Genomic DNA, 15,882 nt, shown 5'->3' on the forward strand with positions numbered 1-15,882 from the left:
AGAATCGCTTGAACCCAGGAGGCGGAGGTTGCAGTGAGCGGAGATAGTGCCACTGCACTCCAGCCTGGATGACAGAGAAAGACTCAGTCTCAAAAAAAAAAAAGAAAAAGAAGCAGCTCAGGAGGTTCCTGCTCAACCTAAGGTTCCAAGACCTAGTCCTCTGGCCCTGAGGATTCCCTCCCACAATTCACAAGAGAGGGGTCCCCACCAGGTCCCAGGAGTGCTGATGAAAGTGTGTGGAGAGGTGATTAGGGGGTTTGGGCCACCAGATCTACACCTTCCTCCATCCATTCGCCTCCGGCAGCCCCAGCCCCAGGTCTGGGAATGCAGGGGATGGGATTCCCAGACCCTCTGTGGGGCACCTATTCGCTATGCCTATCCATTGCCCCCTCGCCTGGGCGTCAGTTTACCCCGGACCCCCACCGCTGCCCTGACTCCCGCTCACCGCACGCCCGGAGCGGCGCCTCCGGGACCCACGCGCGAACATGGCGCGCCCGGGCAGGGTCAAGCCGGGCCGGGTCAGGCGAATGTAATCCTTGCGACCGTCAGGCCACCGCGCGTCCGGCCTGGGAGCTCGGTTCCGTAAACCTGACACCCTTGTGGGAGGAGCGCGCCCCGCAGGGCCCGCCCCCGGGCATGTGGTCTTTCCGCTGCCACGGCGCCCCCTGCCTAGAGGTGAACTGCACGTAGCCCGGGGTACCCCGCGGGAAAGGCCCCTGCCCTCCCGCTCCGGGCCGGTGCGGGGCGTCACAAGGCACGACCCCCAGAACCCCGGTGTGCCACGTGGCCTCTCACGGGACCTGGGGCTTGAAGGCTCTGTAGTGTAGGATGGGGAGACTCGGAGGTGGCCAACTGGTCTGAGAGGGGTGGCGCGCTAGGGTGCTTGTGTTGACGTTTTGTGTCGATTTATTTCGGATGCTTATTTGGGAGAGGGGTTAAAGACACCTCGTGGCTCCTCCTCACTGGTGAGGTTCCGAGGGTCTCCCCGATGAATGCTGTAGCAATGGCCCCCAACCTCACCCGCAGCCCCAGCTGGTGCTCGCTGGGAACCTGGGAACCTGGCCCTAGCCACCAGAGAGCTAGATCTTATATGCACTCCTCCCTTCTCATTCCCCTCTCAGCCAGGCCAGGTTCCAAAGCCCTCCTCCCCTCTCTCCCCTCATCCTTATAAGCCTAGCTGTCCCGCCCCGGTCCCCACCCCAAGTCTTGAGAAGTAGATCTTAAAGCCTTCCCTCCCCCACCCACATTTTTCTCTCTCCAGTTATCCCCTTTCCCAGCTCAGTTCCAGGGCTGGGAGCCTCTCCTTCGCGCTCTCAGGCTTGGCCGTGCCTCCGGGCTGGGAGGAGGGGGTCCCACGGCCTCAGTCAGAACTCAGTCAGAACCCGGCCCGGGTCTCTAATTATGCACGGAGACTGCAGCGGCCAGGCCTTTCATCGCGGGCGCCGGGGACCTCTCCCCGCCCCCCATTACACATGTCCCTGTCACTTCCGGTTGAGTGGAGAGGTAAAAGAGAATAACTAATGAACTAAGGAGTCACCCTGGCGCCCCACTTCCCCGCCTTGCCTAACCAGTCTCCCATTTCTCCAGCCTGGGCGGAGGCAGGGAAAGGAGAGACAGCAGGGTCTGAAGATTAGGGATGGGGTCAGGCAATGTGAGGTTTCCTTCTATTCGGACCCCTTGGGGATTTGAGGAGAGGGTTCCACAGGGGCTGGGAAGGGGCATGGCTAAGGGACCAGAATTAGAACCAACTCCTAGAAAGACCGGGCATTTGGTGGCCAGTAGTGGGAGGGTGAGCAGGGCTACTCAGAGAGTGACAGAGTGATTGGCAGGAGAGGCTTCCCAGAGGATGCCGCTCTGCCTAACACTTTTGAAGGGGCCTGAAATGGTGCAGCAAGCTGAACTGCAGTCAGTGGGTCCGGGCGGAGCTTGTTCTCACCACCTCTCCCTCCTTTCTCCCCTGGCCAACCCCCTCCCCGGCTCCCGAAAAAGACACACTGAGAAATCAGAGCCGGGTAGACTAGGTGGTTAAGGAGTTTATTTGGGAGAGGAGAATCATATTTGTTCTTCCTTGGGGAGGGGGGTTCTTCGAACAATACCGAAGGGTTTGGGAAAGGGTAGGGGTCCGGAGGGGAGAAGGAGGGGCCACAGCCAGACAAAATGGCAACACACGATCACAGGCACTACTGACATCACAGACACAGCAGAGGGTGCAGGACAGGGGCTCCAGACCGGGCCTCCAACCACCCCAGGACGGGTGGAGGTGTGGAGGGAGGGAGGGGGCAGGGGAAGGGGGAAGAGGGGTGGGCCAGCCCCACAGACCTGTTGGTTCTGTCCTCCTATTAACCTAGCTGTTTCATCACGGGAGTGGGGAAGGGTGTATGTGGTGGGGTGCTTCTCTCTGGATCCCATGCCTCACCCTACAAGCCATATCACTTGGCTCTTCTCAGGCTACTTCCATCCCAAGTCGTAGCCAGAGTCATTCTCCCCGACGCCTAACAAAATCCATCTGGAAGCTCCTATCCAAGTCCCCTCTCCACTGCCCAAACCCAGCCATTGTAAAACATTTTCTTCACTGCACCATGGGGAGGGGCTGCCCTTTCTGAAACCACCGTGGAAGCCCCATTCTAAGCCCCACCCTGTTTGGAACCCTGGCTTGGCCCATTCCTGAATCCCACTTCTTGCCTTGCTCAAGATCTGTCCCCTTTAGAATCAAGCTCAGTCTCCCAAATGTTCCAAGCCACACCCTTTCCATAGGCTCTGGTATCAATCCAAGACCCATCTACTCTGGAGCCCACTATTCTGCCTCGCTTAAAGCTTCGCCCCTTCTAGAACCCTGCCCTCAGTGTCCTTCCAAGCCCCACCCCAGAATGCTCTAGTGCACTCTTCTCCTTCAGACTCCAGATCCACTCTGTCTGGAACCCAACCCCCCTGCTGACCCCTCCACTCCACAGCTCCTCTCCAAGACCACCTTGGGTCCTAAACTGTCCTCTCTACCCCAAGCTGCCCCAATCTCTGCCTTCCTCTCACCCTGGAGTTGGATTTCCCTAAAGGCCTTTGTTCAGGCAGGCATTGCTGGAGGAACCAAGGCCAGAGTTGGGAGGAGGGGAGGGAGAGAGAGGAGAGAGTCAGAAGCCACGCCCACTCTCCCCACACGGCTGAGGTCTGTTCCCTCCCTGTCCTCCTTTCAGATCCCCTTAACCTCAGGGGACAGGGAGGGTAAACAGAGAGGGGCCAAGGGATGCAGAGAAAGGGACGGGGTAAGAGAGGGGGCCCACTCAAGACTGGGCACCTAGTGCATGAGGGGAGTGGAGTGAGGGCAGGGCTCAGACAGATAAATAGATATTTATATATAATATATATATATATAAACAGCAAAGACAGTTAGGGTCTCCTGGCTTGAGGGGTGGAGACCTAGGGTATAGGGGTAGGAAGGGGGGTAGGCCTTCTCCTGAGCTCTTGCCCCCCCATGGGGTCCTCCTGGGCTTCACTGACCTGTAGAGACAAAAGACACAGAAAGGAGAGGGGGTCCCTCATGGGTGGTGCCCTCAGATAGGGGTTGGGCTGTTATGCCTTTGTCCTGGCTTTATGTCTTTTCTTCTTTCCTGGAACCAGCTTCATCCCAGCTGCCTCTACTGAGAAGATACACCTGACCTTGCCCCCACTGGGTTAGGTACCAAAGAGATTACAGTCTCCCTCCCCCAACCAAAAAAATAGTCCCTTAACAGGTACTGTTCTAGTCATTTGTGATAAATTATATTGAGCAAAACAAAGATCCCTGTCTTTGTGGAGCTTATATTGTAGCAGGGGGAGATAGACTTCACACAGCGAACATGATGCATGAGTGGATTATCTTGTATAACATAGGGTGACAATAAGTGAAATGGAAAAAATAAAGTGAGCTGGGCATGGTCGCTCACACTTACAGTCTCAGCTACTTGGGAGGCTGAGGTGGGAGGATCGCCTGAGCCCAGGAGTTCAAGTCTAGCACTCCCAAAGTGCTAGGATTACAGGTATGAGCTAACACGCCCAGCCTGCGACAGGGCAGAGTTCTGACACAGGAGGACTGTGGCCTAATTTAGGTTTTAACAGAATCCCTCCAGATGCTGTGAATAGAACAGAATGGAAATGGAGACCTGAGAAGAGGTCCGGGAGAGATGACAGTGGAGGATGAAGGATATATTTTTTGAAGGTAGAACCCACAGGATTTTTTGATGAATTAGATGTGGGATGCCCTTTCCATCCTGGCTAACCCAGTGTCAGAAGCTGCCTCCATCCAAATATTGCCACCTTCTTGCCTTCCCCCACTTCATGCCACCCCCTAGCCTTTTCCTCTTGCCTTTCCTCCCCTACATCCTCCCTCCTATCTGAGGGAAATCTCACTTCTCTTTTTCTTTTTTTTTTTTTTTTTTTTGAGACAGGGTCTCGCTCTTTCGCCCAGGCTGGAGTGCAGTGGCGCAATCTCAACTCATTGGAACCTCCGCCTCCCAGATTCAAGCGATTCTCCTGCCTCAGCCTCCAGAGTAGCTGGAACTACAGACGTGCGCCACCACGCCCGGCTAATTTTTATATGTTTAGTAGAGACGGGGTTTCACCGTGTTGGCCAGGCTAGTCTCGAACTCCTGACCTCAGGTGATCTGCCCGCCTTGGTCTCCCAAAGTGCTGGGATTACAGGCATGAGCCACCTCGCCTGGCCTCTTTTCTTTCTTTCTTTTCTTTTTCTTTTCTTTTTTTTTTTTTTTTTGAGACAAGTTCTCACTCTATTGCCCAGGCTGGAGTGCAGTGGCAGGATCATAGCTCACGGCAGCCTCAACCTCCTGGACTCAAGTGATCCTCCCACTTCAGCCTCCTGAGTAGATGGGTCCACAGATGCATGCCACCACGCCCGGCTAATTTTTGTATTTTTTGTAGAGGTGGGATTTCATTATGTTGCCCAGGCTGGTCTCGAACTCCTGGGCTCAAGCGATCCGCCCGCCTCGGTCTCCCAAAGTGCTGAGATTACAGGCATGAGCCACCAAGCCCGACACTCACTTCTCTTTTAAGGCCCAGCAAGAAGGCCGGCAAGCCTTTCCAGGACCCCACCCTATCCCTCTTCCTCCTTTGAAATTCCACACTACTTCCCTCCCCTCCAGCGTTGGGGAGAGGCGGCAGATCTATCCCCTCCTCCCGGATTGGTGAGCTCGTCTGACCTTCAAGATCCACGCCCATTTACCCTCACCATCTATTGGCCTTATCACCTATTGGCTTATCAGTCACTTCTAAGACCCACCTCCTCGTCGCTTCTGTGGCTCTTGCGCTCCGCTGATTCGCCACTGCGCAAGTCCCCCGATATTCCCTCCCTTTATTGGTTGCTCTGCTTCTCTCCCCCCACCTTTCCGCCGAGTTGCCCTTCTACCTCCCTCCCATTGGCTCTTCATTCTGTCCATCTTGAAGCACCATTCTTCTTTTCTCCATTCATTGGCTAGTTTTTCAGCTCTTAGCAGGGAGTTCTGCCTCTTGATTGGCTCCTTCAAACTTCAGTCCTTACTTGCCCCAGTAAACGCCTTACGTACTCTCTACCCCTGACTCTTATTGGTTCACTGACCCGCTCGTCTCCTTTCTTGTACCCTCCTTGGCCGCACCGCTCGCCGGTCACTCACCAGACTACATCTGATTGGAGAAGGAGGTGGGTGCACCCTGCGGGCCGTAGCCTTGCTGCCCATAGTCGCCCTGAGGCCCGTAGCCACTGCCACCGCCGCCGGCTGGTTGACCGTAGTCAGGCTGGTAGCCGCCCTGAGGCCCGTAGGAATCCTGGGGCCCGTACCCGCCGGGGCCCTGCCCGTAGCCTGCATCGCCGTAGGCGTCCCCGGGTGCCGGTTGTTTCTCGGGGGCGCCAGGAGGCGCGCGCAGGAACGGGGCGGCCCAGCCTGTCTCCTTAAACACGAACCACAAGTTGCCGACCCAGAGCACCAGGTTCAGGAAGCCGAACACCTGCAGGGAGACAAGGCTTGGCTGTGGTACCCCGCCTTGGCGGCCCTGCGTGCAGGAATGAGAATGCGGGGAATGAATCCGTAGGCTCCGCAGGGTGGGGGTTTCTGAAACCCAGACTCTCTGAGTCCCAGTGCGAGAACGTCGATGTGCAGAAAAATCACCTCTGGCCAAGTGGACGTGTTAGAAGAATTTGGAGCCCTGGGGATGCTGCGATCTATCAGTATTACATATACAATTATTTACATATTTGCACATATACACATATACACATTTATGCATGTATAAAATGTAAATTTGTAATATATTCATAGTAAAATGTAAGGATACAAACTTATTAAATATAGCTATACCACTAACATGCATCTAAATACATAAATGTAGATACAAATATATGTATAAGTGCACATGTATAAGATATATGAAACTTGCATTTTTTTTTTTTTTTTTGAGATGGAGTTTCACTCTTGTTGCCCAGGCGGGAGTGCAATGGCACAATCTCGGCTCACCACAACCTTCGCCTCCCGGGTTCAAGCAATTCTCCTGCCTCAGCCTCCCGAGTAGCTGGGATTACAGGCATGTACCACCACACCCGGCTGATTTTGTATTTTTAGTAGAGATGGGGTTTCTCCATGTTGGTCAGGCTGGTCTTGAACTCCCGACCTCAGGTGATCTGCCCACCTCGGCCTCCCATAGTGCTGGGATTACTGGCGTGAGCCACCACGCCCGGCCACATAAAGTAATTTTAAGACATAAAACACTTTGTGTACCTTTCCTCATATGCCATTCCCTCTTCTAAGAGCTTTACATGTTATAAGTTCAATTAAAATTCAGTTTTGGGCAGGAAATACTATCTCCATTTTATGGTTGAGGAAACTGAGGCCCTAGAGGCTAAGTTACCTGAAGTCTCACATCCAGCAAGTGACAGGAAAGAAAAATTGTAACCTTAGCATCTGTAACCCTTGTATACGACTTACCTTGTGCCAGGCCCTTTTCTGAGCACTCCGTATTCTTAGTTCACTAAATACTCAACTTTGGAGCAGGACCCATTATTAGTCTTCGATTATACATGCTCAACTGAACCCTGAGAGGCTGTGACTAGTTTCAGGTCAGGGAGCTTGCAAGAGGTAGAGCTGGGATTTGAGCGCAGACAGTCTGACTCCAGCCGGTAGGGGGCATCCAAGTGGGGAAACAGTTCAAGTTTTTCCTTCATTTTGCACGTGAGGAAACGGAGGTCCCAAGAGGGTGCTGAGTTGCTCATTTTACATGTCTAGGCTGGGTCTGGGATCCAGGTCTCCCAAACCTGTCATGTTCCCCCTTTGGGGACAACCTGTGGTGTCACAGTGGTTACAATTGCTAGCTCATCGTTCAATGTTGTTGTTGGCACGCGTTCTTCAGGCACACCCCTTGGATCTCCCCTGACTCTCCTCTTATTCTCCCACTCCACCACTCCCCATGCCGGACTGTACTGTTTTCCACTCTCCCTCCTCCAGCCAGCACCCAGGGCTTACCACCGAAGTGTTGAGTCCTGAGGTCACAGGGTCTCTCAGCTCCTTGCATGTGTTCCCTGTCTGGCGGCAGACAGGCATCTCCTTGATAATGTTCTCTGGGTCTGTGGCCATCTTCACATCTGACAGCCCCTTGGCCCACGCTGATGAGCTAACTAGCCACATGAAGGTGAACACAGCCGTGGCCAGAAAGTCCTAAGGCAGGCAGGGGTGAGGAAGACAGCACTGTGAGTGGACTGCTTCACGCTAGGCCCTGGGGCCTCCTTGGATCACAGACTTTCTTAGGGGGGGTCCCCCAGAAGAGGCCTGTCTCTCCCTTGCCTTTTCAGCTCTCAAGCCCACAACACTTTCACCTGAAGGTGGCCCTCCCAGCTTGAGCTTGTGTGTGTACATGACACAGAGGATGTGGGAGTGTGATTGTGATATGTGGCTGTGGGTGTTGGGGGGAGGGGAACTCTGTGGGATGATTTCCGAATCTGTGGAAAGTAATGTGTCTTTCCACTTTTGTCTGCATGTGGGAATTTTTGTCATTTTGTGTCTAGGATGAGGGTATGTGAGTACAGTAGTGTAGGAATCAGTGTGTCTGTGTGGCATGATGACAGGCATGACTGTCACAGTGAACCTCTGTGGGCCTCTTCCTTTGATCTAGGCTGTGTGGTTGTGTGAGAGTGGGAAGGTTCTCAGGTGTGGGCCTGTCTGGGATTCTGCATGGGCTGTATGTCTCCGTGAGTCTATGACTCTGTGTCCCTGATGCCTGGTGTGGATTAATAGCAGTGGCAGCTATATGTGTGGCTGTTATGGTGGCTGTTTGCATGTGGGCCTGTCTGGGATTTGATGTGGTCTGTGAGCATGGCTGTGTCCCTGAGGTTCCGTGTCCCCATGGTCCCTACATGCAAGTGGCTGTGGGGACTCACCAGCATGGGCCCTTTGTTATTCTCTCGGTACTTGTTCTGCAGGAAGATGTAGGTGGCCAGAGCCCCCATGGAGTAGAGGAAGGCAAACACGGCCACGGTGACAAAGAATTCGGCTGACGAGGAGTAGTCCCCAACTAAGAAGACCTTGGTGGTGCCCCCTCGGCAGGTGGGTGCATCAAAGTACACTTGGTGCAGCCTGCAAACAGAGGTGGGCAGGTGTGGCCCAGCCCCTAAGAACCCCCTCAACCCTCCAGCCCAATCATGGGTCCCCCCAATTCTGACAAGGCCCCAGGAAGAGGAAGAAATAACCATTCATCGAGCACCTACTATGTACCAGTCACATTTCACTGATTGCTCAAAACATCCTGGTGAGATAGGTGTTATTCATCCCTCACTCCAACCCAAGCACTCTGGCCTCTTGATTATTTCTAGAACTTGCCAGGCATCCTCCCTCCCTAGGATCTTTGTACTGGCTGTTCCCTTTGCCAGGAATGCTTTTCCCTTAGATAGCTTCGGGTCTTACTCCCTCATCTCCTTTTTTTTTTTGAGATGGAGTTTTGCTCTGTCGCCAGGCTGGAGTGCAGTGGCACAATCCCGGCTCACTGCAACTTCTGCCTCCCGGGTTCAAGCGATTCTCCTGCCTCAGCCTCCCGAGTAGCTGGGATTACAGGCGTGCGCCACTACGCCCAGCTAATTTTTGTACTTTTAATAGAGACGGGGTTTCACCATGTTGGCCAGGATGGTCTTGATCTCTTGACCTTGTGATCCGCCCACCTTGGCCTCCCAGAGTGCTGGGATTACAGGTGTGAGCCACCGCGCCCGGCCTCCCTCATCTCCTTGAAGCTTTGCTCAACTGTCACCTTCTCATTGAGATCTTCCCTGATCTCCCTACTTAAAATTAAATTGAAACATTCTCTCAACCAGCGCTTCTTAGCCTGGCTTCCTTGCTCCACTTTTCACGATAGTAGTGGTACCCATCTGATGTACCAGGTATTTTATTTTTTTTTATCTTGGTTTTTGCTGTAACTACAAGAGGGCAGGGCTTTTTCCTCTGTTTTCACCGCTGTTTATCTCCAGGCCCTGGAACAGTGCTGGCACCTAGCAGACACTCAAGGAATGTTTATCAAATGAAATGCACAGAGGTGGAAACAGAGGCTCAGGGAAGTGCATTAACTTGCCTAAAGTCACACAGCTGGCAAGGGAATGTCAGAGTTGGGATCTGAACTTTGTTTTCTCCCTACCTCATGTTGACTTTTCTCCCCCACCCCAGTTCAGGTCCCTGAGAGAAAAAAATGTATGCATAGCAGAGGAGAGGCCAGCGACTAGACAACAGGAAAAGACAGAAAGAAAGGAGGGTAAAGGGATCTTGGAACAGGGTGTATGTATGTGAGGGAAGAGGGGAGGTGTCCTGGGACTAAGGCCTTTCCTGTGGTGTGATGGAGGAGAGGTGGGGGTTGTAGAGAGAAAATGTCTGTGGGAGAAGTACTGGAGCACAGTCTCAGATTGGAGACCAGGATCTTGAGACTGAGTAAATGGTGCCAATGCCTTTGTGTAGCAAAGGCCCTGAGGGAAGAGGCTTGCACTTATTAATCACCTACTAAGCAGTTTACATAATTGTCTCATTAATGACAACCTCCAGCAATTCTCTAAAGAAGGCGTTATTAGACCCTTTTTACAGATGAATAAACAGAGGCTTAGCAAGGTTGTTACTTGCCCAAGGTTGTACAGCTCCTAAGTGATGGAGCTAGGAGTTGCATCTGGGTTTGAGTTTCTGCTTCTAGTGGGCTGGGTCAGGAGAGGGGGTCCCTAAGAGGGAATGAGAGGTCCTTGGGTATTAGGGCAGTTTGGCAGGGATTTTGCTCGGGGGACCTAGGGCCGAGACTATTTTTCTGGGGGACTTGTGGGCTAGAGCCTTAGGACCCAAAGTTCTAGACATGGGAGGCGTGGGGAGGGGGCACAGGGGATGGTTGTGGTCTTGTGGATCCCCAAAGGGCCAGCTCTAAGCAGTGTCCCATGCTGCCAGCTTCCCCTCCTTCCCTAAACTCTTTTCTCCCTTGCCTCTGCGGACCCATGGATACCTGGCTGCCCCTCTGCCTCTCAGGCCACACTTTCCCGGCATCTCCTCTCTTTTCCATCATTGCTCAGGGCCTGTGCTAGGTTTTCTTTTACTTTCAGTCTTCCATCTCTCCACTGGGTGATCTCTTGAGCCTACATTTACCCTCAGTGCTCGAAGACCCCCAGTTTCCAACTCAATCCCTGTCCTCTTTCCTGAGTCCCTTAAATTTATTTTACTTATTGAACAAACACTGATGGAGCACTTATTGTGTGCCAGGCACTGTGCTAAGCACCTGATGAGTATTAACTCATTGAATGCTAACCACGACCCTGTGAGGTAGATATTATTAGTATTCCTTTTTACAGATGAGGAAATTGAGACCCAGAGTGGTTATGTAATTTGGCCAAATAGTGGGGGAGTCTCAGAAACCTGTGCGGGGATTGTGTCTGTGGGTCTCTGTCATCCCACCCTGCAGGAGGTAAACATCGTTGTGAGGGTAGCGCCCATGCCAGCCGTGCTCATTCTTGTGCATCTAGCACCCAGTGTAGTGCCCGGCACACAGTGTGAGCTCAATAAATGTCAGAAATGTTTAATTGGGTTTAATTTTTCCCTATATCTAAGCAGCGCCCCTCATTATTCTATTATCTACCATAAAACCCTACATGAGGATCCCCTCCTTGAGTTTCTCTCAGTCTGCTATTATCCTCTTTGTTAATTTATTTGTTATAACGTAGGCTCCATGAAGGTAAGGAGTTGGGTCTGGTTTTTCTTTTGAGATGGAGTTTCGCTCTTGTTGCCCAGGCTGGAGTGCAATGGTGCGATTTCGGCTCCCAGGTTCAAGTGATTCTCCTGCCTCAGCCTCCTGAGTAGCCGGGATTACAGGCATGCACGACCACGCCTGGCTAATTTTGTATTTTTAGTAGAGACGGGGTTTCTCCATGTTGGTCAGGCTGGTCTCGAACTCCTGACCGCAGGTGATCCGCCCACCTCGGCCTCCCAAAGTGCTGGGATTACAGGCGTGAGCCACTGTGCCTGGCGGGAGTTGGGTCTGTTTTAGTTACTCTCATGCTTCCAGCACTTTGAGTAGTATGAGATATACAATAAGTTCTCAAAAATGTGTATAGAATGAACGAATGGGGATTAAATAATAATATTGGCTAACGTTAATTGAGTACCTACTGTGTTATGTATATACACCTGTCTTACTTTTGTATCTTGTTTATTGCCTGTCCCTTACCCCTTCGCTGGAACAGAGCCAGAGGGCCACAGCCTATGTCTGCCTTGCTCACCACATAGTCCTAGAGTCCAGAGCAGTGCCAGGTACAAGGCAGGTGCTCAGTGATCCCAGTGGATGTGGCCTCTTGAGGTGGGAGCTGGGCAGGAGCTACTTGTGCGGGGAGGTATTGGCCGGTTCCACCCTGCCCCTTCCTCTCCCAGGTCTGTTGGTATCCCAGGGTGGGAGCACACCTGAAGGGGTACTCGAACTCGACCTCGATGCTGAGGTCACTCTCGGTCTTGTTGGCACAATCCACGCTCAGCTGGAGCTCCCCACTGTAGCTGCCGCATGTGGCAAAGGCGAAGATGGCGAAGACCTTGGGCACCAGGGATGGGGATGGCCACAGTGAACCTGTGTGCATGTGGGAGGGAGGTGCCCTCCTCTGGACAGATCGGGGGCCCAGCACAGGCAGCAGCAGATGGAGCAGTCCCCACCCCCACCCCCTAATCAGGGCTCATCGGGACCAAGGGCAAGCTGATTACAAGGGTATGGCTGTCTCTTCCTGTTTCTCTCTCTCTTTGTGTCTCTCTCTGTCTCTGCCTTTCCATGCTGACCTCCCTCTTCTCTGTTTGTCTCTGTTGTTCTCTGTGTATCTCACTATGTCTCTGTTTCTCTCAGTATCTCTGTTTCTCTATGTGTCTTTGTCTTTCTCAGATGTCTCTTTGTCTCTCTGTGTCTCTGATCCTCACTGCCTCTGCCTGTCTGATCTGTCGGTGTCTCTTTTTATCTCTTTTTTCTCTGTCTGTGTAAGTGTATGCCTGTATGTCTGTGTCTTTCTGTTTCTTGGTCTGCTTGTCTCTGTCTCTCTGTCCTGTCTCTCACTCGGTCTCCGGATGTTTCTCTCTCTGTCTCCCTCTTGCTTCTCTCTGTGTGTTGGTTTCTCTTTTTTCTGAGTATCTCTTTATCTCTGTGTCTCTCTCTCCCCCACCCTGTTTTCCTGCCTCTCTCCCTGCGTCTGTTTCTCTTTGCATCTGTTTTCTGTGTCTCCTTTTTCTTTGTTTCTGTTTGTCTCTTCTCTCTTATCTCTGTATCTCTTCTCATCTCCATATTTCTTTTTTTCTCAGTATTTCCATCTCTGTCTTTATCATTCCCTGTCCCTCATTCTCTCTGTCACCTTCACTGTCTCTGGGTTTCTCTGACTTTGCATCTCTCACCCAGCATCTGCTACAGGCTCCACCTCCCCCACCCCTCCCTCACTTCAGGAGAGGAGGTAGGACGTCACAATCTCCCACTTCACAACAGGGGTACCCTCAGCCCTATGTGACGTCACAGCTCATCTGTTTTCTGGCTTCAGACCCCTGAAACCTCACCCTGGAGCCCAATTCCCCCATCCCCTACAACCCCCGCACTCATCCCTGGCTACCCGCCCCTACTCCACCCCTGCTCTTCTGGACCCTATGACCTCCCTCTCTCTCTGCACTCTCCCCCAACAGCCTGGACCACACTCACCCATTGCAGCACCTTCACAAAACCGAGGGGCTCCTTGACCACCCGGAACTGACCCCCAGCCACCAGCTGAGGAGAGAAACAGTGGGGAAGGGGTGGGGTTGTTGGAGGTAGAGGGAGGTGAGCGGCAAGGCTGCCCGTCAATGACCCCTGGGGATGGAGCATGTGACCTCGGGGAGGGGGTGAGAAGGAGAAAGTGACACCTTGGGGAAGGTGTGAGCCCCAGGGTCCAAGGACTGGTGGGAAGGTCTGAAGAGATGGTGAGTCAGATGGCAGAGGAGGTCGGGGGTGAGGGAGATGGGGATGAGGTCAGGACTAGTTAACGAGGGGGAGCAGGTTTGAAACGTAAAGGCGAGTCAGATGGGGAAGGGGTTCGGGTGGAGAATGGGGATGGAGTGGGGTGCATTCGGGTGGGGGGGTTGTGATGGTGAAGGTGAGTCATAACAGGGCAGGAGTCCGTTTGGCTCAGGTGGGGGAAGGGTCTGCAGGGGTAAAGGTGTGTTAGATGGCGGTGGTGGTGGAGGTCTGAGGTGATGGGGATGGGGAAGGGTTGGGACTGATTGGGGGTGAGTTTCTGAGGTGGCGAAGACAACAGAGATGGCGGAGAGGGTCTGGACTGATTAAGGTGCGGGAGGGCTGGGACATGGCTTCAGTCGCTATGTGTTGGGGGTGAGGAGACTGGGGGTTTTGGAAGGAGTAAAGCCGGATTGTCCCCTAGGTAGGCTCTGGGGGAAGGGGTGGTCGCCTATGGGGGTACAGTCTCTGTTTGGGAGGGGCGGGTGCCAGCCCTCTCCCCCACCCCCGCCCCCACACCTTCTGTCGCTCTATTTCCTAGCTTATCCGCAGCACCCCCATCTTCCTTCCACTCTCCCCTCCCCTTGTCCCTTGTCCTCACTCCAGCCCCCAGGCCCCTATTCCTCCCCTCGCGGTCGCCAGTAATGAACGGGGCTCTGGGGGCCCCCGCTGCGGCAGTGAGGACGGCCCTCGCTGCGGCAAAGAGCGCACTCCTTTTCTCCACCTCCCCCTTCCTCCCCTTCACCTGCCGCAGACCCCCAGCCCCAGCGCCGGGGACCGGGTCTCCGCTGCCAGACCCGGGCCACCACCTCCCAGAGTCGGCTGGCCTGAGCGACCCGGCCTAGGCAGCCGGGCGGCGGCGGGCTCTGTCCACGGTGCTGGAGCGCATACCTGATTCACCACGTCCATGTCCGCCAGCAGCAGCATCAGCAATGCAGGGGGCGGGAGGCTCGGCTAGCAAGGGCGGCGCGGGGCGCGGCGGGGGTGGCGCGCGCTCGTTGGAACAGCCCAGGCGGCTGCAGCCCCGCCCCTCGCGCCCCCTCCTTGCCCGCCACGCGCCTGCGCACAGCGGGTTGTACCCCAGTCTCACCGGCAGCCATTCCGGCCCGGAGGCTGGAGCGGTGAGAGCGTGCCGGAATATGCCTTGGGAAAACACAGCTCGAGGGCCCGGGAGAGGAGACCTCCCCGCTCGGTCCTACAGTGTGATAACTTTGCCAGGCCCTTTTCTGAGTTTGTTAAACATGTTCACTCATTTAATGTTTACAGAAGTCCTATGTCGTAGGGACTATTGGGCCGTTTTTACAGATGAGGAAAAGGATGTCCAGAGAGCTTAAGTGACTCTCACAAGGTCAGCCAGCTACTAGCTGGCAGTGCCCAGAGTCCCTGCAGTTTAAACACGGTTCAGGGCCTTCCAGGTTCCTTTTTCATAGTCTGTATTTTAAGCACACCCTGAAACTCTCTCCTTCCCCCATCTAGCCATCTCCCTTATTTCTTTCTTCCTCTTTGTCAAATTAATGCCTACTCTAACTCTACCACTTTACCTGCTATTTATTCCTTAGCTCTCTCTTAATTGGAATAACCCTCCTTCCTGTGACTAAAACTAGGCCCATCAGGGTCAACAGTGATGGCTATGATGCAAAATCCAAAATACAGTTGGGGCTTAAGATGTTCAACTTCGGCCCGGCGCGGTGACTCATGCCTGTAATCCCAGCACTTTGGGAGGCCAAGTGGGCAGTGGATCACTTGAAGTCAGGAGTTTGAGACTAGCCTGGCCAACATGGTGAAACCCCATCTCTATTAAAAATACAAAAATTAGCCGGCTATGGTGGCAGGCGCCTGTAATCCCAGCTACTTGGGAGGCTGAGGCAGGAGAATTGCTTGAACCCAGGAGGCGGAGGTTGCACTGAGGCGAGATTGCACCACTGCACTCCAGCCTGGGCAACAGAGCGAGACCTCATCTCATAAACAAAACAAACAAGCAAACAAAAAAACTACTGAGATACTGTTTTTCATCTTTCAGGGTGGTGAGTATCAAAAAGTTTGATAACGTTCCATATTGGTAGGTTGGCCAGAAACAAGCATTCTCATAAATCGCCTGTGGAAGTTTCATTGGTATAACATGTGTAGAAGGCAATTGGGCAAAATCTAAAAAAAAATAACAAATTCATTTACTGTTTGGTTCAGCTTCCTACTTCTAGGAATTCATCTTACAGATAGACTCATACATGTGCTAAAAGATATATGTATAAGATAATACATGACTAGGCTGTTTATTTTTTATTTTTTCTTGAGACAGAGTCTCGCTCTGTTGCCCAGGCTGGAGTGCAGTGGCACGATCTCCGCTTACTGCAACCTCCACCTCCCAGGTTCAAGCAATTCTCCCTGCCTCAGCCTCCCTGAGTAGCTGGGATTATAGGCATTCGC

At 53.2% G+C, this 15,882-nt stretch overlaps 2 protein-coding genes across 8 annotated transcripts in view; both read right to left on the reverse strand.

The window, feature by feature from the left end:
• Positions 1 to 779, reverse strand: part of PRICKLE3 (prickle planar cell polarity protein 3) — an 11,932-nt gene extending 11,153 nt beyond the window's left edge. For 2 of the 7 annotated variants that reach the window (XM_063634418.1, XM_063634419.1), the window contains exon 1: positions 446 to 575. In XM_063634418.1, coding sequence (XP_063490488.1) covers positions 446 to 487 — 42 coding nt within the window. In that variant the 5' untranslated portion in view covers positions 488 to 575. Of the gene's footprint in view, positions 1 to 445 lie in introns of all 7 variants that reach the window. The other 5 variants (XM_055268141.2, XM_055268140.2, XM_063634416.1 and 2 more) reach the window with 5 other exon arrangements.
• Positions 780 to 2,018: 1,239 nt separating this feature from the next.
• Positions 2,019 to 14,479, reverse strand: SYP (synaptophysin). The gene is made up of 7 exons (XM_055268075.2): positions 14,350 to 14,479; positions 13,168 to 13,233; positions 11,910 to 12,034; positions 8,387 to 8,582; positions 7,476 to 7,667; positions 5,637 to 5,967; positions 2,019 to 3,492 (listed from the first exon to the last, which is right to left on the reverse strand). The coding sequence occupies exons 1-6, from the start codon at positions 14,383 to 14,385 to the stop codon at positions 5,641 to 5,643; spliced, it is 942 nt and encodes a 313-aa protein (XP_055124050.1). The 5' UTR covers positions 14,386 to 14,479; the 3' UTR covers positions 2,019 to 3,492; positions 5,637 to 5,640.
• Positions 14,480 to 15,882: the final 1,403 nt, after the last annotated feature.

Source organism: Symphalangus syndactylus, chromosome X (assembly GCF_028878055.3).
Source record: "Symphalangus syndactylus isolate Jambi chromosome X, NHGRI_mSymSyn1-v2.1_pri, whole genome shotgun sequence".
NCBI classification, from domain to species: Eukaryota; Metazoa; Chordata; class Mammalia; order Primates; family Hylobatidae; genus Symphalangus; species Symphalangus syndactylus.